This window comes from Oryctolagus cuniculus, chromosome 4, assembly GCF_051225735.1.
Source record: "Oryctolagus cuniculus isolate XC-2025 breed Fujian yellow rabbit chromosome 4, ASM5122573v1, whole genome shotgun sequence".
In the NCBI taxonomy this organism is placed as follows: domain Eukaryota; kingdom Metazoa; phylum Chordata; class Mammalia; order Lagomorpha; family Leporidae; genus Oryctolagus; species Oryctolagus cuniculus.
The window spans coordinates 1,719,397-1,739,852 of NC_142870.1; the positions used below are offsets into that span (position 1 = coordinate 1,719,397).

Sequence of the window (20,456 nt, forward strand, 5' to 3'; positions counted from 1 at the left end):
CAGGGTCCGAGCCGCGAGGAGACCAGCCTGGAACGGCGTCTCCACGGGCATCCCTAAGGAAGTCCTCAGGACACCGTCCCGACCCCCACCCCCCCGCCGCACACCGCAAGGCAGGCCTGGGGCGGCGGGGGGGAGTCGGCCGCACGGCCGGGCGCAAGGACACGCGCCGCCTGCCAGGGACCCGCTTTCCAGAACCATCAGCGGCCGCGCACCCGCGCAGGGGCGAGCCCCGGCGCTCCCCGCCCCGCAGCGCCCCGCGCGCCTCACCCGCTTCGGCCCCTCGCTCACAGCCCCGGCTCGGCCGCGCAGGCGCACGGAGCCGCAGCCGCCGGGGAGACGGGCCGGGGCGCGAGGGGCGGGGCCCGCGCGGCTGCGGCTGCGCACTCGCCTCGCCCCGCCCCCCGGCCCACTTCCGGCGCCGCGCCTCTGCCCGGCGGAGACGGTCGGGGCTGGCGTCGCGTCCGGAGCTCGCCTGAGGCGCCGACGGACCGAGGGAGCGGCCATGGCGCCCGGCGGGCCGACCCCGCGCTCGGGGCTGCCTCTCGGCGGGGCCGCGCTGCTGCTGCTGCTGCTGCTGCTCGTCTCGGCGGCTGCCGCGCAGGAGCCGCCCGGAGCGGGTGAGGGCCGGGCCCTGGGGGTCGGGGTCGCGGGCGGCGCCCGGGGGTCGCGCGCGTCTGGCGGCGGCTGCTGTCGGGGCGGGGGCGCCGAGGGCCCCGGGCGCGGGCGGGGAGGAGCCCGCCCTTTGTCTGCGTCCAGCTGCTGCGGCCGCTCGCGCGTGACCGTGGAGGCCCAGGTCCGGGAGAGGGGCGCGGCCCGCCTGGCGCAGCGCGGCCCCCGTGACCTGCGCCCCAGGGCACGGGGAGCGGCGGTGTGGCCTTGTGCCCCTCCCCAGGAGTTGGGCCGTGCTGGAGAGTTCTCAGAGCTACGCCTTCGGGCGCGGAAAAAGGCTTTTTGGGGACCAGTGCCTTGGCGGCCGCTTCTGACGCAGCCGATCGGCCCTGGGTGGGCACTGCGTCGGTCGTCCCCCCTGCGCCAGGTGCGAGGCCAGGGCGGTGGTGGCCGCGCGTGGTCCTGGGGAGACTGACAGGCAGTTGGGGGCGTCGGGTGTGTGAGGGTGGGGCTTCGTGCAGGTGATTCAGGGCTGGGGAATGTCCCTGTGGCTGCGGTGTAGACTACACTAGCCGTGTGCTGCAGAGCCCGAGGCGCCCCTTGCGCTCAGTGTCACGTCCTTACGACTGGCGTTAGCGGCCGGATTTTTCTCACCTGTTTCCCAGGTGCTGGCGGGTCCTCGAACGCCAGCGTAGCAGCGCGCTTCTTGCGAGCTTATGTTTACTCCAGTGGGGTTCTGCCTGTTTCCGGTGTTCCGGGTTTGTGGCGTTAGCAGCGCGGATGAACGGAAGCTTCTGGATGGACGAGTTGCGTGGTGCTGTGCAGGGAGCTCTGGCCTGAGCTGAGTTCCGAGCACAGGTGCAGTGAACGCTTCTCACCCACGGGAATGGGCGCGCCCAGGGCAGCGGGCGATGGCGAGGGAGGGAGCGCTGTCGTCTGGGAGGGGCGCCCCGGGGGGGGGGGGCTCCGCTGCAGAGGGTGTGGGAGGAGAGGCCCGCGCCGCCCCCCTTGGGGTACTGAGGCAGCGCCTGGCTCTGGTGTGGGAGCCGAAAGGCGCTTCCTTCTCCGGGTGGAGGCGCACCGTTTGTTTCCCGTTGGGGACGCTCAGGCCTGGGGGGGGGGGTTTCCTCTCACAGGACCCCTTGAATGGCGGGAGCGGTGTCACGCTGGGTCGGCCTTGTCCTTGGAGAGCAGGGCTGCCACAGCCCCAGCGCCAGCCTTCCCGGCAGCCGGGGATGAGGCGCTGCCTGCCGCTGTAGGAACCACGCGACTCTGCTGCTGCAACGTGTTGTCCTCTTCTCGGGGTGTCGAGTGGATCTGGAGATCGTCTTGCGTCAGCCCAGAGCTGACACTGCTCAGTCTCGGCGCCGCGGAGGAGGAGAGACGCTGGGAGCCCTAACACTGGGCCACAGCTGACGGAAGTACAGGCACCTCCGTGGAGCCTTTGGCCCACTTGAGCGGTGTGGGCCCAGAGCTTCCTGGGGAGGAGGGTCCCCACACGGACCTCCGGCTGCCATCTAAGCAGGTTTCCCTGAGGCGCGTGGCGGCCCGTGCAGCTCAGTGAGGAGCGCGTCCTGCCAGCTGCTCTTGGACGGGAAAGTTTGGTTTTGTCGTGAGAGAGAGAGATCTAAGGAAGGTGGAGGCAGTGTGCACGCGGTATCGCCCGTCCCCCCGTTGTTTTCTGCTGAAGTGGGATGGCCATTTCTGCCCTGCTGTGTCACCTGGAATCGATGGGGCGCTCTCAGGGCCTGCTCACCACGCGGAGGGGGACAGGGCCCTTCTGGAAGCTGTTCTGCCACCACTGAGGGCCTGCAGCCTGCCGGGTGACAGACGCATGCTCACTCAGTTCCCTGTGTTAATGGAGTTTCTCTTCACCCATGCTAGGGTGTCTGTTGCACCTGATGGACCGACCTGACCTGTAGGGAAGCAGTGGTCGCGGTGCGCCCCCACAGGGTGGGGTTTTTTTTTTTTTTTTTTTTTTTTTTTTTTTTTTGTCTTTTCATTTAGTTTCTGAGGTGAATGGGACTGAAACGTCTTTAAAATGGATAAGTGGTGGGGCCAGTGTTGGGGCGTAGTGGTTGTCACTACCTGCCCCGCATGTGAGAGACCAGAGGAAGCTCCCGGCTTTGGCCTGGCCTGGCCCTGGCTGTTGTGATCATCTGGGGAGTGACCCAGCAGATGGAAGATCTGTCTCTCCGTCCTCCTCTCCCTGTAACGTTTTCAAGTAAGTTAATAAACCTTTTTTAGGAGATGGATAACTAGACTCTAAGTTGAAGCCTCAAGGTTAGGGGTCCCCAGCAATCCCTCGCTATTCCGGCCTGGCCTCAGAACGCACCCGCCTTCCTCCCCCGTGCTTTCCTGGGCCTCGTGCCGGGGTGAGGGGCGCAGTGGGCGACTCCTTAGAGGAGGGAGACACTGCCTGTCTGAAGCAGCTCCCAGTGCTTCTGGCCGGCCTTTGCCAACTGATGTGATTTCAGCTGAGGACAGAGTGGCCTTTTCCCAGCTTTGAGGTTGTTTTAATGAGGACTAACTTTGATGTTTTTGTCCGTATTGAAGACCAGCCCTGTTGTGAGTGTGCTGGGGACAGGAAGAGGCTTGGGCGCTTTTCCTGCCCTTCCCCAGGGCCTCTGTTGGTTCAGAGGGGCCCACGCCAGAGGGCGGGGCTGCGTGGAGTTGGTGGTGTGTCTGGGAGCTCAGAGGGCGGGGCTGGGTGGAGTTGGTGTGTCTGGGAGCTCAGAGGGCGGGGCTGCGTGGAGTTGGTGGTGTGTCTGGGAGCTCAGAGGGCGGGGCTGCGTGGAGTTGGTGGTGTGTCTGGGAGCTGAGAGGGCGGGGCTGCGTGGAGTTGGTGGTGTGTCTCTGGGAGCTGAGAGGGCGGGGCTGGGTGGAGTTGGTGGTGTGTCTGGGAGCTGAGAGGGCGGGGCTGCGTGGAGTTGGTGGTGTGTCTGGGAGCTCAGAGGGCGGGGCTGCGTGGAGTTGGTGGTGTGTCTGGGAGCTGAGAGGGCGGGGCTGCGTGGAGTTGGTGGTGTGTCTGGGAGCTCAGAGGGCGGGGCTGGGTGGAGTTGGTGGTGTGTCTGGGAGCTGAGAGGGCGGGGCTGGGTGGAGTTGGTGTGTCTGGGAGCTGAGAGGGCGGGGCTGGGTGGAGTTGGTGGTGTGTCTCTGGGCGCTGAGAGGGCGGGGCTGGGTGGAGTTGGTGGTGTGTCTCTGGGAGCTGAGAGGGCGGGGCTGGGTGGAGTTAGTGTGTCTGGGAGCTGAGAGGGCGGGGCTGGGTAGAGTTGGTGGTGTGTCTGGGAGCTGAGAGGGCGGGGCTGGGTGGAGTTGGTGGTGTGTCTGGGAGCTGAGAGGGCGGGGCTGGGTGGAGTTGGTGGTGTGTCTCTGGGAGCTGAGAGGGCGGGGCTGGGTGGAGTTGGTGTGTCTGGGAGCTGAGAGGGCGGGGCTGGGTGGAGTTGGTGGTGTGTCTCTGGGAGCTGAGAGGGCGGGGCTGGGTGGAGTTGGTGTGTCTGGGAGCTGAGAGGGCGGGGCTGGGTGGAGTTGGTGTGTCTGGGAGCTGAGAGGGCGGGGCTGGATGGAGTTGGTGTGTCTGGGAGCTGAGAGGGCGGGGCTGGGTGGAGTTGGTGTGTCTGGGAGCTGAGAGGGCGGGGCTGGGTGGAGTTGGTGGTGTGTCTCTGGGTGCTCAGTGTTTTCAGTTCACTCGAGACCCACATGCCAGAAAGAAGCTTTAAGATGGATCCCCTGCCACACCATCTCAGTCCCCTGTGGCTTCTTGGACAGACTGGTGGGGAGGAAGGGCGTGCTTCTCCTGGACGACTTGAAGACGGACTCGAGAGTGGAGTTGAAGGAACAGCACCGGAGCCGTCCCCTCCGAGTCCCCATCTGTCCCTCTGCATTCCCTCTGTTGGCTTTGTTGTGCCCTCTCTCTTCTACGTATTATAACCTTCTTAAATTTATAATATGGTTCGTATTTCACTTTAAACATTGTGTATTGTAAGTTGACAGGTTGCATTCTTGGTCTTGGTTATTTGCCAGACCATTTGGGAGTAAGATGCTGGGGTGACTCTAGCCCTGACTCCCTTACGATGTGTCCAGAGGACAAGGACGTTCTTCTGTGTACCTCCGTGGAATATAATTATCAGAATATGGACATGTACCGCGGACAGGATATTGAATACCTGGTTCAGCCTCCAGTCCATACACAGATTTTACCAGTGATAACGCCCTGCCCAGGGTCACAGGTTCCATTTGATTATTATGGCCCGTGAGCAACACTGAGCTCAGCAGCCCCTTCAGCTGTGTCTGTTGTCAGAAAGCCAATTTGGTCTCACTCGTTTCCTGTAAGTTGATTGAGCTCTGGCAGGAGTCTCTGTGACTGTGTGTTCAGTGCCCTGCAGGAGGCACATCTGTCACTCTGTCCCATTGTCATGTTGTTAAGGCCTTGATCACTTTGAAGGTGCCAAGCCCTCTTCCTAGGTGGTGCCTGTCCTGTGGGAGTGTGTGGGAGTGGCTTTGTCATTGCCAGTCACGCTGTGGTCTTCCCGGCCACAAGGATTCCTGCCTGTGGCAGCGCTCCGGTGGTTGTGCAGTGGGTACCTCCCGATGGTCGCTTGCAGGTGCTGCGTGGCCCTCTCTCACTTCCCGTCAGTGGAGCCGTGGGCAGGTTTGTGGGAAGGATCGGAGCCGCGGCTGCCATTGCTTGTTGGGAGTTTGGGCCGTTCTGGATGTGGCGGGAGGGCCCCTTCCAAGCTGGTGCTGCGTCCTGTGCCAGTCACCTGGAAGTGTGTGCTGCCCTGTGGCATGGCGAGCTTTCCTTTCCCTGCTGCTGTTCTGGCGTTGGCCGGGTCTCCCAGGACCCATGGCTGCTCTTTATAGGGAGCAGCCTGTGGAAACCGAGGCCTGGGCTCTGGGTGCCTCAGGCCTTTCAGTGGGTGAAGGTAGGCCCGAGGCTTTCAGTCAGGAGTTCAGGGTGCTCCTGACCCCTCCCCAGCACTGTGGGGTTCTTTGCTTTTTGTGGGTTGCCTTGGCGTCTCCCTCCTCCCCACAGCGCGCGTCACTGGGGACTTTTCAGTGTGACGTGCTCCCCCATGGTTGCTGATCCTTTTACCTTCCTGGGCTGACTGAGATGAGCCGTGTCGCCGTGTGTACTTACAGTGAGATGAGCCGTGTCGCCGTGTGTACTTACAGTGAGTAAGCGTCATCACCCCGGTCACACCACTAAGGGCTCTGAAAAGAGTACTGTTCACCAAGAATTGCTATAGAATGATGTGACAGAATGTGCTTCCGTATAAAACAGGATTTTGTTTAGAAAATGGAAGGCAGAACTAGACTACTGAATAAAAAGACTTCTTTCAAACTAAGTGCCAGTTTACCCTGGGTTAGCCTCGCCTAGTGAACATAATAAAATGCTGTATCTTTTTTAAAAAAGTTATTTCTTATTTGAAAGGAGAGAGATCTTCCATCCACTGGTTTGTTCCCCAAATGGCTACAATAGGTCTGGGCAGGCTGAAGCCAGGGGCCAGAGAGTCCATCTGGGTCTGCCATGTAGGAGGCAGGGGCCCAAGGACTCGGGCATCCTCTACTGCTTTCCAAGTCAGATCAGCAGGGAGCTGGCTAGGAAGCAGAGCAGCTGGGACTCGAACCAGCACTCATGAATAGGATGCTGGTGTTGCAAGCCGCAGTTTAACCCTCTGCTACAGAGCAGTTCCCACCACCTTGTTTTGGTAGGTACACCTGTCCATGTGTCCAGCATAGCCTTGGTTCCGTCCCCGATACCTCCCTGCACATGTCATTAACCCAAGTCCAGTGGTTGACTTTTCTTTTCAAATAAGCTTTTCGTACAGTCGCAGGAGCCTAAGTGTGCCGTTGGAAGAGCTACGCCTGTGAGGGTGCCATCACGCAGAGGCCAGGCCCCTCCTCTGCATGGTTGCCCTCGGGCAGCCCTTGTTGGTGTTCCCCCGGGAGGGTTTCCCTCTTCTCCACCTGATTGCCATGGAGGCACACTCCCTTCGCTTTTCTGATTCATCCATGTTTCACGTAGATTAGTCCTTCCTTTTTTTTCCCTACAGTTTTGAATTTTTTTTTTTTAAAGACAGAGTTACAGAAAGAGGTAGAGAGAGAGAGAGGTCTTCCATCCGCTGGTTCACTCCCCAGATGGCTGTAACAGCTGGAGCTGCACTGATCCGGAGCCAGGAGCTTCTTCAGGGTCTCCCACTGAGGTGCAGGGTCCCAAAGAGTAGGGCCATCTTTCTTTTTTTTTTTTTTTTTTTTTTTTTTTGGACAGGTAAGAGTGGACAGTGAGAGAGAGACAGAGAGAAAGGTCTTCCTTTGCCGTTGGTTCACCCTCCAGTGGCCGCCGCAGCTGGCGCACTGTGGCCGGCGCACCGCGCTGATCCGATGGCAGGAGCCAGGTGCTTCTCCTGGTCTCCCATGGGGTGCAGGGCCCAAGCACTTGGGCCATCCTCCACTGCACTCCCTGGCCAGAGCAGAGAGCTGGCCTGGAAGAGGGGCAACCGGGACAGAATCCGGCGCCCCAACCGGGACTAGAACGTGGTGTGCCAGCGCTGCCGGCGGAGGATTAGCCTAGTGAGCCGCGGCGCTAGCTGGGCCATTTTCTACTGCTTTCCCAGGCCAAGGCAGAGAGCTGGATTGGAAGAGGAGCAGCCAGGATTAAAACTGGCACCTATATGGGATGCCGATGCTTCAGGCCGGGGCATTAACCCGCTGCGCCACAGTGCCGGCCCCTACAGTTTTGAATTTTTTTAAAAGAATTTTTATTTATATAATGAGAACACATTTCACGTATTTCATGTAAGCCCATAATGCTGCAATGCTTCCCACCCTGCCTCCCTCCCTCTGCTCCCTTTTAATTTTCACAGTGACGTACTTTCTGTGTACTTCATAGTCACAGGGCAGTCCTCCGCTAAGTGAAGAACTCGGCAAGTAGACAGTGCAGAGAAAACCGCTGCGCGGGAGTGTAGACAAGGGCTGTAAATGGTCGTCAGGTTCAAGAGGCAGGACGCTGTCGTGGAGTGACTGCGCCCACCTGGAAACGGCGTCTGGGCTGTCTCCAGCGTGTCTCTGTGGTTACAGACTCAGGAGCTGTAGGCAGCCCTGCACAGGTCTGTCTTGGATAACATCCCTGAGAGTGGAAGTGTCGAGCCATGGGGCGGGCATGCGATTGTTTCAGGAGCTGCTGGCAGACCTGTTTACAGAGGCACCATGAACATTGCCGTCCTTGCCAGCCTTCGCCGCGTCCGTGTGTGTAAGGTCGTGTCTGCCCTTCCTGGTGCCGGACGATGCTCACCCTCGGGCTCTCCACTCTCAGTGGATGGTGGGAGGAGCAGCGAGCGGCCGCCTGGTGCCGATTTGGGCGTCCTCACACGCGCCGTAGTCCTTTGCTTCTGATAGCTTGAGTGCCAGAGCTGTGGCATGTGGCCCCTTCCTGTGTCCACCGTGCTGTGGCTAGTGGACGGGGTCCTGGGTGCTGCGTGTGATGGGAACTGGCTGGTGCCGTGATGCCGCCTCCCTGGGGGCCAGAGCACAGCCCTGCCTGGGGAGTGCTGGCCGTAGGCCTCATGAGATCTGTAGGCCTGAGAACACGGGTGTTGCTGTGGCCTCGCATGGGGACCGTTTGGTTCTTGAGAGAGTGTGTCTGCTGGTGAGTGGTGGTCCCCACGGCCGAGGGCTCAAGGCCCATGGCTAAAGGAGACTGATTTTTTTTTTTTGGCCCTGATGGACGGAAGCTGTGTGTTTGCTCTTTGTGGAGCTTGCCCGCAACAGGGTCTGGTGAACCTTGTTCACTGCACCTTGAAGGCAGTGTGTTCCCAGGAGAGTCTGGATAACTCCAGGCTGGAGCTTGTCTGCACCCGCGTGGTCGGAGCTAATGTTTGCGTTGCCTGCCTCTCAGTGGTTTCTTTGTCTTCCTCGCAGCATGCTCTCAGAACACAAACAAAACCTGTGAAGAGTGCCTCAAGAACGTCTCGGTAAGTCACGCAGAGCACCCGGAGCGCACTTGTGTGCCTCAGGCTCCTGCTGTGTGGGATCTGGGGGTGTTTTGAAGTGCATTAGGCTTCATCGGGCAGGTGCAGGCACCACCTGTGCACACCAGTGTCCCTGCGGCAGGTGGCCGGGGAGTAGAGATGGTGCGGGTGAGTCCCTTCTGGCCGCTTGCTGAGCCGATGCCTTAGGCAGCTTCTCGAACTGGAACAGAAATCGTTGGGGGGAACCTCCTAGGGAGGAAGAAAGTGTAGTTCACCTTGGGGGTTCCCAGATGACATCGGGCAGCCCCATTGGATAGGCGTCTGGTGAGGCTGGAGGATGGGGGAGGGATGATTGCACAGGGAAGCAGAGACTGTAGGCCCAACTTGGCTTAAATAGCCGGCCCTGTCACAGGACTGCCCGAGGGCGTGGCCCAGCAACGTTGCCGTCAGAGGGCCAGCCCCCAACGACTGGGCCATCTCCTAGACACCAAGTATAATAGTGCATCTCCACCCTCAGTGCGTCACCGTTAATATTCATCCAGCAGCACAGGACTGGGGACCAGGCCTTTGGGGGATACCCAGACTTGGTGGTGCGCATGCTTACTTGGCATCTGATCTGTGACAGTGTTCAGAGTCCCTGTGGCTTTGTCAGCATGGGTACCTGCGCTGTGGCCGGCCCTAGCTGGCTCCTGCAGCAGGCACTGCCTTACCAAGAAGCCCTTTCTTGACTGTGTAATGACCGTGCTGTGCTGTGCGGTCAGCCCTGGGAGCAAGGCCAGCAAGGGGACAACAGTTGGGGTAGCGGAAGCCTCCTGTGGGGTCTCACGCCTTTCCTCCCTTTTGGGTCAGGTTTTTATGGGGTGTTGAAGACTCTTTCCTTGACAGTAGGGTTCACTGGGGAAGACATGCTAGGTGATTTCCGTTGTGAGACGTTCGCTGTGTGTAAGAAGTGACCCTGGCCGCGGGTGCAGGCAGGTGGGTGTGTCAGCCCGTGGGGCATACGCAGAAACTGAAGGAAGCTGCGACTGTGGCTTGTGTCTTGTGTTGGGGGAGCTTTGGGCCCCTGGGTGTCCCTGTGAGCAGTCAGGTCAGCATCTGTGCCGCTGGGCCCGGGGCAGGTGTGATAACAGCGCCAGGTTAGGTGGCTGGAGCTGTGGGGAAGACTCAGGCCCTGCGCTTTATCTGGAGGCCTGACCCCCACTCGGCCACTGTTAACTGGAGACAGCGAGTCAGGAAGACAAGGCATTCATAGACGGGCCGGCTCCAGGCCCAGGGCATGTCGGGGGTTCTGGAAGGATGTGAGTCCCTAGAAAGCCTGAACCCAGTACGTTAGAGGCACTTTGGCTACTGTGTGTCCTGGGTGCTTCCCGAGTTGTTTACCTTGTGTGTGTTTTGACATCAAATAAACAACCACAAGTGAGACTTGTGTCTTCTCCTGAGCCATGACCTGTGGTACAGCTGTGATGGAAGCGGAAGGTCCGACATTTACAGTGGGAGCTGTTTGAAAGTGGGGATTAGCGCGAAGTTTCCAACCCTGTCCGTGATAGTCCACTGACAGGGAACCTGTTCCCGGGGTCAGAGCAGGCAGGACCTCCCTGCTGGTGTCAGCGGCTCTCCAGCGTGGGCTCTGGGTGTGTAAGTAGCCTTGAGAATGCAAGCCCAGTGTGCGTTCTGATGTTTTGTAACAGGCATGCATTCTAGCCTGGGGTGCAGAAGTCAGGGCTTCCTAAAACTCGAGTAGCGCTGTAACATGATCTAAAGTGTGAGGCAGAGGTGCTTGGCTGGCCTTTCTCTAGCCCATGCTGCGTGTCCTCTGCCACCTGCCAGGGTCGGCCAGGCTGGCGGTCGTTACCCACGGTGCGCGTGTGGGCCCTGTGCTTTGCTGTGGTGTGTGCCCTGGGCTGATGGCAGAGCACGGCAGGGCGATGTGACATGCGGGCTTCCGGACTCGTGGAGGGCTTGAGCAGCATTGGGAGAAGCCTCGAAACTTCTCTGCGTCACCTTCCTAACAGCAGCCGTTCATGCCTGAGGCAGGATGCCTGGGGCCCTTCTACACAGAGTGGTGCCATGGTCCCCACGTGACCCCCCCCCCCCCACACACACACTCAGGGCCAGGCCCTCACGCAGACAAGGTGTGATGCACACAGTGCGTGCCTGGGGTGCCAGGGTGTGGAGCTGCTCAGAAGCCAAGCAGTGTGGTGAGGGCGGGCCCTGCGGCGGCGGTCTCGGGAAGGCTGCTCGAGGCAGAGCAAGCAGACTGCGAGCGGGGCCTGGCAGCTCGCGGAGGCTGTGGCCTTGCTGGGCGACCTGGAGCTCAGCTGTAGGGCGTTGACTGAAGGGCAGTGAGGGTGAACGCAGACGCACTGGGAGGCCACGGCATTACAGTGGCCCGGGGGAGAGGGGCGGCCGTGCGCGGAGGCCGTAGGAGCAGTGGGTGGTGCTCAGGTCCTGGCCATTCTGCTGCTTTGTTGATCTCTTGCAGTGTCTGTGGTGCAACACTAACAAGGCATGTCTGGACTACCCGGTCACGAAAGTCCTGCCACCTGCTTCTCTCTGTAAACTGAGTTCTGCACGCTGGGGTGTGTGCTGGGGTAAGTTGTTGTGTTCATTTGCTTCGTCAGTGCCTTCTTTTCTTTTTTTCCCTGAAAATTCTGCAAATCACAGTGAACTTCTGCATGCAGATACAGGTTCTCCCCACTCAGAGCAGACTGTGCAGGGCATGTCCAGCACTTCCGGAAGAGCCTGATAGCCTGTTCCCGTCAGAACCTCGGGGGCGGCCACTGTGCTGACCGCCCGTCACTACGGAGTTGTTCTGCTGTTGACTCTCATAGAAAGAAAACTCTGCCCGTCGCCCTTGACCTCACTGTTCCACACAGCTCTGGTTAGCCTTACACAGTTTGCCGTGCAGGTCTGAGTGACTGTACCAGTCGTGTTCTTCAAGCAGTGTGGGGCATCCCGCTGCCCCACCTCCTCCCGTCTCAGGGTAGTCAGCCGTCCCAGCTTAGACCATCTACGGGGTGTGCGGTCCCTTCTCACTGTGGTTCTGTTTTGCATTTCTCCCATGATTAATGATGTCGACTGCCTTTTACGGGGATGGGTGTTTTCTGTGATTCTCATGTGGATGAATCCCTACCCCGAGTTACAAGGATTGCCAAACATGAATCCAGCCTTGCCCAGATGAGATTGACAGCAGTCTGTGATAGTTGTTCGATGTGTCCCGCATGGCCGTAGCCCAGGAGGAGGACACGTAAGCCACACAGGAGAAGCAGTCAAGGATGTGAGTGCAGCTCACAAGGACGGGGTGCCCCCTCATCCCAAGTTTGGTTGAATCTGAGGGCTGAGAAGGAACCAGAGCTGTGCTCAGGGGTAGGGTGGCCCTGTGCCTGGCCCCGCAGTAAGGAAGGAGGGCTGTTTGGGCCCCTGTCAGCGGGAGCTGAATGGAGGATCTTGGGGGAGCCACTCAGGGCCTTCCTGGTTTCTCCAGAGGTCCAGGTGCCACCTACACAGGGTGCTTCCTCTTACAGATGATTTTGGAATCATTGTATCCAGTTTGAAGCAGATATGCGGAGGTTTTATTGCAGGAACTTCAGTATGCGCTCATTCGGAGAAAAGGGAGCCCCTTTCCATGTGCCTCTTGTTCAGAAGCCAGTTGTCGCCTCTGCTCTTCCGTTTGGCCTTTGCATTCCTTGGTAGAGATTCTTGCGTTTTGGCCTTGCAGGGTGAACACAAAAGGGGCCCCTAGTTTTGCTTCCCATTGTGACAGGACTTCTTTTTTCTTTGATAACTAGTGTCAGCTGCTAACCAGAAAATGTCACTGATCTCATCGGTTTTAGAATTGCTTTTTCTAGAGGGCTCTAGAAAAGTATGCCGTCTCCAGTGAAGGCCTGCTTTCTGTTCATGCCACCACCATGTCTGCTCCAGTGAAGGCCTGCTTTCTGTTCATGCCACCGCCATGTCTGCTCCAGTGAGGGCCTGCTTTCTGTTCATGCCACCGCCATGTCTGCTCCAGTGAAGGCCTGCTTTCTGTTCATGCCACCACCATGTCTGCTCCAGTGAAGGCCTGCTTTCTGTTCATGCCACCGCCATGTCTGCTCCAGTGAAGGCCTGCTTTCTGTTCATGCCACCACCATGTCTGCTCCAGTGAAGGCCTGCTTTCTGTTCATGCCACCGCCATGTCTGCTCCAGTGAGGGCCTGCTTTCTGTTCATGCCACCGCCATGTCTGCTCCAGTGAAGGGCTGCTTTCTGTTCACGCCACCACCATGTCTGCTCCAGTGAAGGCCTGCTTTCTGTTCATGCCACCGCCATGTCTGCTCCAGTGAAGGCCTGCTTTCTGTTCATGCCACCACCATGTCTGCTCCAGTGAAGGCCTGCTTTCTGTTCATGCCACCGCCATGTCTGCTCCAGTGAGGGCCTGCTTTCTGTTCATGCCACCGCCATGTCTGCTCCAGTGAAGGGCTGCTTTCTGTTCACGCCACCACCATGTCTGCTCCAGTGAAGGGCTGCTTTCTGTTCACGCCACCGCCATGTCTGCTCCAGTGAGGGCCTGCTTTCTGTTCATGCCACCACCATGTCTGCTCCAGTGAAGGCCTGCTTTCTGTTCATGCCACCACCATGTCTGCTCCAGTGAAGGCCTGCTTTCTGTTCATGCCACCACCATGTTCTGCAGCTTCCTTTGTACGAGCAGGTCAGAGGAGGAAAGGCATGATTTTAAAGCTCAAGCAGCATTTGATCAGGTGTGACACTTCTGCTGATTTGAAGACGAGGTTAGAGGCTAAAAATGCGCTCAGTGCGCAAGTAGCTCCCAGGAGGGGCATCTCTTCACAGCAGGCCTAGTGGGTGGACTGTGGACGCCCAGAGCACTGGGTGTCAGCCTCCCTCCTGCTGAGGCCAAGTTACCTGAAAAACTTCACTTTCCAAACCTGCCGCAGCTGAGAGAACAGGAGGCTAGAAAGCATGGCTCTGTGTGGTGGGAGATTTTAACTTTGGAATCGTCCGTGGACCCGCTGCTCAGAGGAAGTTTGCTGTCGGCCCTGTCTTCTAGAAGATGCTGTAATGGCATTGAAAAGCATATTTGCAGAAGCAGCGTTTGAGGGGGTTGGCGCTGTGGAGTGGCAGGTAAAGCCACCGCCTGCAGTGCTGGCATCCCATATGGGTGCCGGTTCAGGTCCTAGCTGCTCCACTTCCCATCCAGCTCTCTGCTGTGGCCTGGGAAAGCAGAAGATGGTGCCCCAAGTCCTTGGGTCCCTGCACCCATGTGCAAGACCCAGAGGAAGCTCCTGGCTCCTGGCTTCGGATCAGCACAGCTCTGGCCATTGCAGCCATCTAGGCAGTGAACCATCAGATGGAAGACCTTTCTCTCTCTCTTTCTCTACCTCTGCCTGTCTGTAACTCTACCTTTCAAATAAATAAGTAAATCTTTAAAAAAAAAAAAAAAAGGGGGCGCAGCATTTGGAATGAATCCAGCTCTGCTTTGAATTGAATAGAAAAATCTTAATGGGTTTTAATTTGTAGCTCTTGAAAAAGATTGTAAAACTTGTATTCTATCTGCATTTGTAGTTCTAACAGGAAGCCAGAACATGATCTGATGGTGCCTGGCCAGCTCTTTTCAAACCCCACAGAACTGACGAGACTCAGACGCGAAGGCGGGCCTGCCCTGGGCTGCCTCTCGGGTCCTTGCTTCATATCAGAGGGCAGTATGTGCTCTGCAGGAGGCGTGTTTCTCTTGGAAGCAGTGTAGTGTTCTTGACTTTGACTTAAATAATGAACAAAGCTGCATCAGACTGAACCCATCTCTGAGTCTCACTGCAGTCGAGTGGCGATGTCTCAGGTCTGGATATGCCATACCTGTGATCCGTGAAGCTGCGGTCACGGTGTGGGGCTGAAAGAAGACTCCGGACGAGGCTGGCGGTGTGTGAGGTCCCCGCCCTGGGGAGTGTTGCTCCTGGCGGCCTCCCTTCTCACGTGTGTGTTTGGGTTGCAGTGAACTTCGAGGCGCTGATCATCACCATGTCTGTGATGGGGGGCACCGTCCTCTTGGGCATCGCCGTCTGCTGCTGCTGCTGCTGCTGCCGCAGGAAGAGGAGCCGGAAGCCAGACAAGAGTGACGAGAGGGCCATGAGGGAGCGGGAAGAGAGGCGGGTCCGGCAGGAGGAGAGGTGAGCTCTGTCCTGTCGGGAGGATTCCTTCACTTCCGGGGTGCGGATCCAGAAGGCCACGGAAGGGTGTTTTCCAGTCATGAGTTTCCTGGTTTTAAACATGAGGAACACGCCCAGTGTCCACGGGCTCCCCTGGGTCCTCAGAACGAGAGGGAGACGGCGACTGCCCACAGCGTCTGCTTGGTGACAGATGGTTGCTGCTGGTGCTGGCAGGCTCTGCCATGTGGCCTGGCTGCTCCTGTCACTGCTGAGGGGGTCGGGCTGTTGATGCCTGTTAGTCCAGCCACTTGCAGGGTGGTGGACAGGCAGGAAAAAGGGCCATGAGCCCAGGGGCAGACTTGGGACTTGAGGTCACAGCTGTCTGGTGACCTGGCTCTGATGATAGACACAGGGCAGGGGTCGTGTCTACCCCCCCCCCCCCAATACCATCGTGGAGGGCTGGGTTGAGGTGCTGGCAGCTGGGAGGGTGGCAGCTGCACAGACTTCTGTGCTGTCTGTCTCCTTGCACTCAGGTATCCCTACATGAAAGCTTTGTTAGCTTCCCAGTCAGCCTCTTGACCTGGCATGAGACTTTCTGATCAGTGTGTTTCTCCAAATGTGGAGAACGCTTTTCAAGGTGACAGCAGTGTACGGGGCGGGCGCTCTGGCGCACCGAGTTAAGCGTCCTCGGGGTGCTCACATCTCGTGCCAGAGTGCCAGTTTGAATCCTAGCTGCTCTGCTTCCTGTCCAGCTTCCTGCTGCTTCCTGCTGGGAGGCAGCAAATGATGGCCCCAGTGCTGGGGCCCTGCCAGCCACGTGGGAGAACTGGATGGAGATCCGGGCAGTGAGCCAGCAGGTGGCAGTTCTCTTTTCCTGTCTCTCTCTGTTGCTCTTTAAAGTAAATGGAAACTTTGAAAAAAAAAAAAAAAAAAGTCCACAGTGTCAGGCAATTGAACAGATTCATTGACAAGAAGAAAATGGCGTTAACGCACTCCGGTACTGGCTGCACCCTCGGCCTGCCTGTCGCAGTGGCTGAGTTTGTCCCCACCTGGTGTGATGCTGGGCGGCGGTGAAGCCGCCAGAGGCCTGCCTCTGCTGGGGGCTGGCGGGTGCATCTCCTGAGAGCCCATGTGCCCTGTGCCCTGCTACATGGTGTTTCTTTTTGCTTTTTAGGAGAGCAGAGATGAAGTCAAGGCACGATGAAATCAGGAAAAAATACGGTAAGAGTTGTGTCTTCTGCCTGGTCAGGAGCTGTCGCCACACCCTTTGGTCTTGGAAGTGCCAAGTGAGAGTGGAGCTGGGCTTGGGGTGCAGTCCCTTTTCTGTGGGTTTCTCCATCCGAGCAGGAAGATGTCTCTTGAGAAGGGCAGCCAGCTGGCTGTGCTCCAGCAGGTTCTGTCCTTACTGGGTCCTCTCACTGTCTTGGAAGAGGAGACCCGGGAATACTTCATCTCAACCAGACCCTTCACGAGGAGTCTTCTCTCCAGCGTGTGCTTGTTTCATGTGTGTATCAGAACTGGCAGAGTGACCCGTTCGCTGCTTCGTCATCTTGTTGGCAGCGCTCAGAGTGTCTGGACTCCGGCTCTGGCTTGGCCCCTGCAGCCACACCTGTGGCTCTCGCTCCTGTCTTCTCACGAAGGACGCTCCTCTCCTGTCGGGTGGAGTCGGCCGGGGGGAGGCCGCAGTAGTTCTGACCGCGTCTCCCAGAGGTTTTGTTCCTGTTGGTTTGCAGAGATTTCAAGGATAGCCTTGAAGGAGCGGGAGTGAGTAAGTGTGTCAGGTGGACACCTGTTACTCCATGGAATGAGTGGGAACGTGGATTGTCTCCAGGCCCCCAGATTCCACGGCGTTCACTCGTGGGACACGAACTGCCGCCATCTGCTCTTGGATTTAGTGGATTCTGTGGTTACATGAAGCCCTGAGTTAGTAGTGTCTCCTGTTTGTTGGACATGGCAGAAGCTGGACCGCCGGCTGGCTGCACACGCCCACAGGCCCCTGGGCCAGCGAAGCCTCCACTGTGCTTTCCTTGAGCACTGTGGTAAAGGCTCCAGCTGATAGGAACCTTCCAGAATCTTTTGCTTTTTTTTTTTCTCTTTTTTCACGTTTTCTACTTGTGTGAGGAAATAGCCTATTTTAGGGTACTTTAGGTCCCACTCATGAGGGACATTACGGTATCACTAACTCATTTCAGTCTTCTGGGAAGACTACAAAACCCAGGAGGCCAGCGACTGCCCTCTGCATGTGGCTTATGAAAGCTCAGAGCCCGTGGGCTCGGCCCCTCTGATGGCGCTCGGTGGTGCTCGGGCTGTTGGCGTTGGCTAGCTCTGCCCAGGCCTTCTCGGAAGTCCAGTGTGCTGTGAAGGGAGGCGGGGGCACGGGCCGCCCCTGCTGCCCCTCTGCTGCACACTCTGGGTGGTGCTGCATCAGTTCCCAGGGTTCTCTGGCACAGCTGTCGCCACTGGCCCTGACCCATTGTCCTGACTCAGTGCTTGCCCTGTTGTCTCTACTTGCCCCGCCCACCCTGTTCCACATGTTTCCACAGGTGCCTGTGGATGGTGTGAGTGGCAACAGGGCTTCTGGAAGGTCCCCTCCCTTCTGGGCTGCTGCATCCCACGTTGTGGAACACAGGCCTGTGGGATCTCTGGCCTGGGGCTGCTTGCTTTCCACGCAGTTGCAAAGGGCCTTTCGGCATCTCACTGACATTCATGTGACTAAAAGATGCCACAGAGGCAGGCAGCGGGCACAAGTGTGTTTGAAAGTGTCAGCAGTTGCCTACAGAGACGAGCTCTCGTCCCCGGCGAGCACCACCGTCGTGCACAGCGTGTTCCAGCGACATTACAGTACTTCAGTTCATGGATGGTTGTCTCAGTTCTTGTCGCTTCATCCTGAAAGTTTGACAGTTTTCAAAGGGACACTCCCCTTAACCTGGAGTTGCTTTGTGTTTCTAATGCTGGTAACCAGCCGCTTGGAAAGAAACATTGGCTTTAAATTTCTTAATTTCTCTTTGTAAGCATCAACAAATCAATCTGTCTTTCCTAGGATCTCTCAGAGTTCTTGTTTCCAGCACATTTTATTTTAATCTTCACGTCAGCTGTGCTTCCATCAAAGACATGTCCTGCAGCGTCTGGACCTGCTCTTAGAACGCCTGCTTCCTTGTAGCCCCGTTAAATCTTGTGGTGAAACTTAGTGAACCTGTATCACCTTCCTAAATTTTGTTTCTGGCTGAGTGAGTCAGTTTCTAATTCAAGTTCACTTTGTTTTCAGGTTTGTTTAAAGAAGAAAACCCATATGCCAGATTTGAAAACAACTAAGACACACTCCTGACCGCCGGCCGGCCCGGAGCTGCTGCGGGCCGGGCGGGAGCTGTGCTGTAAGGACTGCACTGTGCCCCTGTCGTCTTTGATTCTGTCCTTGTCACTTGAGACGTCTGACCACTGGGGCTCTGACTTCTGAGCAGGAAGCGTGCGAGCTCCCATCTCACTGTGAGCTGACTGCAGACTCCGTCCTCTGCGGCAGCAGCAGGTTCCAGAGGCCGCCCTGCCCACCAGCAGGCTCACAGCAGGAGTGACCGCTGGCCTGCCTTTGTCGCGGGAAGCTGGAGCAGCCCCTGGCATTCCCCGTGAACCTGTGTGCGCGTGCACACGTGTGGCCACCCCACTGTTAGTGTTGAAAACGCAGTTCCAGTACACGGTCTGATGCGGATTTACTTCCTGACCTCGGCTACTATGGCCTTAAATCTTTCTGTGTGTTTTTAAAGTGATTCTTGAACTTTTTCTCCTCACCTAAAACATTTCATTAAAGTTTCCCTGTAAAGAGGTCACATCCCTAATTGGAAGGCATTTTTAGTTTATCTCTGTAATAGAACACGAGGATCTTCTCCACTGTGGGAACATGAATGCTGGCCCCGTGCCAAGGGCACTGCCAGTCACTCCGAGGAACCTGCGTAGGGCTGGGGAGTGCCCCGTTTGCCCTTTGCCTCCAGCCCCGAGGACTCGTGTGCAATCTCTCCAGAGATCACAGTCTCACTGCTCTCCCTGCCTGTTCTGTTGGGAGGTGAGTGTTTAGGGATTGTGGGGGATGGCAGATCTGCCTGAGCAAGAAGAAGGGCACATCCCCAGGCAGCCCCTCTGTGGGGCTGCGTACCCCAAAGCAGGTGTGTCTGGGACCCACACTTGACCCAGGAAACGCTAGCGACTGTCGTGCGCTATCAGACCACTCCCAGCTCCAGCCACTGTGGCCCGTGTGTGTTAAAGAGTGCTTCTTGTAAGTTCAGCAGTGGGACTGCAGGTACCGCACGTGATACGTTTCTTTAAAATCAAGATGTGTGACTTTAGCAAAATCTCGTGGCCGAGCACTGCCTGTCAGGGAAAGCAGTGGGTGATGGGGCAGCTGTGTGAGGAGCTCCTCCCGGGAAATGTGGGCGTAAGTGCAGCTGCTGGGAGCCCGAGCTGCTGAGGGGTCACTGGGGGAACAGCGCCTGGGATGAGCAGTCGTAGCCGCCGAGAGGTCGGGCCCTCGGCATCAGACACTCGGGAGACGGCTCGGTCCCGAGTACTGGAAGAAACCACCAGCGCTTGGTCAGGCTTTTCAGTGTGTCTGTCTGAGAATTGACATTTCTACCTTCTGGTTTTCACACAAAGGAAAATAACTTTCAAATTCTTTTGTCTTACTTCTCTGACTTCTTGGGCATTTGATCAGAATTAAAAGTATTACAGAACATTGCTAAGTACTTTATCACAGCAGCCACCAGCCATCAGAATCTGACTTTGTCCTTGTATTCTAGAAGACACTGTGGTAGACGTCATGAACTGTAGTGCAGTAGCATGGATGTAGATCACACCTGGTGAATGTAGGATGCTGAGCTCAAAGTAGAGCCGCCATTGTCACGTGCAGTATTTAATCCTGTGCGCAGCACGCAGGCATGAGAGGCGGGCCCTGCTCCACGACGCTTCTCTGAAAGAGGACTAAGAGCAGCCACAGAATTGTAACCTCAAGAGAACTGTACGATTTGGAGTGCCTTACTTTTTAACCAGTTTCCAATAAAATGGTTTAATACACACTTGTAGTTAAGACACTTTGTCTCTTGTTCCACCCCTCAGAGGTGATCCTGTGGAGAGCTGGGTAAGCTGAGGTGCCGGGACTTGATGTGAAACGTGTGAGCAGTCTTTACATTTCGGCACCTGTGGCCCGGCGGGGTGGCCTGGGCGGTCCTCAAGTCATCCCCCTGCTCAGTGCCTCCTGTCTGCACTTGGGTGCTGCATACAAAGAACGGGGAGAAAGTTCTCTGCCTTTGCCATGTAGGCACCTGGCTCCCTGTTTGAAACACAAGCCAGTGGGCACTGCACGTGCACCCCCGCACTGCCCCCTCCTCCAGGAAGTCTGCCTGGTTCCGGGAGAGGCCGCCCCCGCCTCAGAGGCCCTGCCTGAGTGATGTGATCTGCGTCCTTGGCCCTTACCTGCTCTGAACTGGGAGGCACGGGTCAGCAAGTCCAGGACAGAAATCAGAAGTGGACCTGGGCGTAGTTCAAGTATGCCTTGCCCACAGGAACACCAAGTCAGCGTGGGTACAGCCTGACTATCCCTGGAGTGCAATGGGAGGCTGTACCCATCTCCCAAGGTCAGGTCTCCCCCACCCTGTGGTGGGACCTGCATCCTAGAAGGTTCTCTCCCACACACATTCAGACAATGCAGACTGACCCTCATCCTGTCACCAGACCAAGCCCTTAGGACAGGGTCTCTGA

The 20,456-nt window shown here is 57.5% G+C and overlaps 1 protein-coding gene across 1 annotated transcript; it reads left to right on the forward strand.

Moving 5' to 3' along the window:
• The first annotated feature begins 435 nt into the window (after positions 1-435).
• On the forward strand, positions 436-19,774 carry PTTG1IP (PTTG1 interacting protein). Its single transcript, XM_051839978.3, has 6 exons — positions 436-617; positions 8,530-8,582; positions 11,062-11,170; positions 14,561-14,735; positions 15,889-15,935; positions 17,980-19,774. Exons 1-6 carry the CDS (start codon positions 503-505, stop codon positions 18,024-18,026), a joined length of 546 nt encoding a protein of 181 aa, XP_051695938.1. The 5' UTR covers positions 436-502; the 3' UTR covers positions 18,027-19,774.
• Positions 19,775-20,456: the final 682 nt, after the last annotated feature.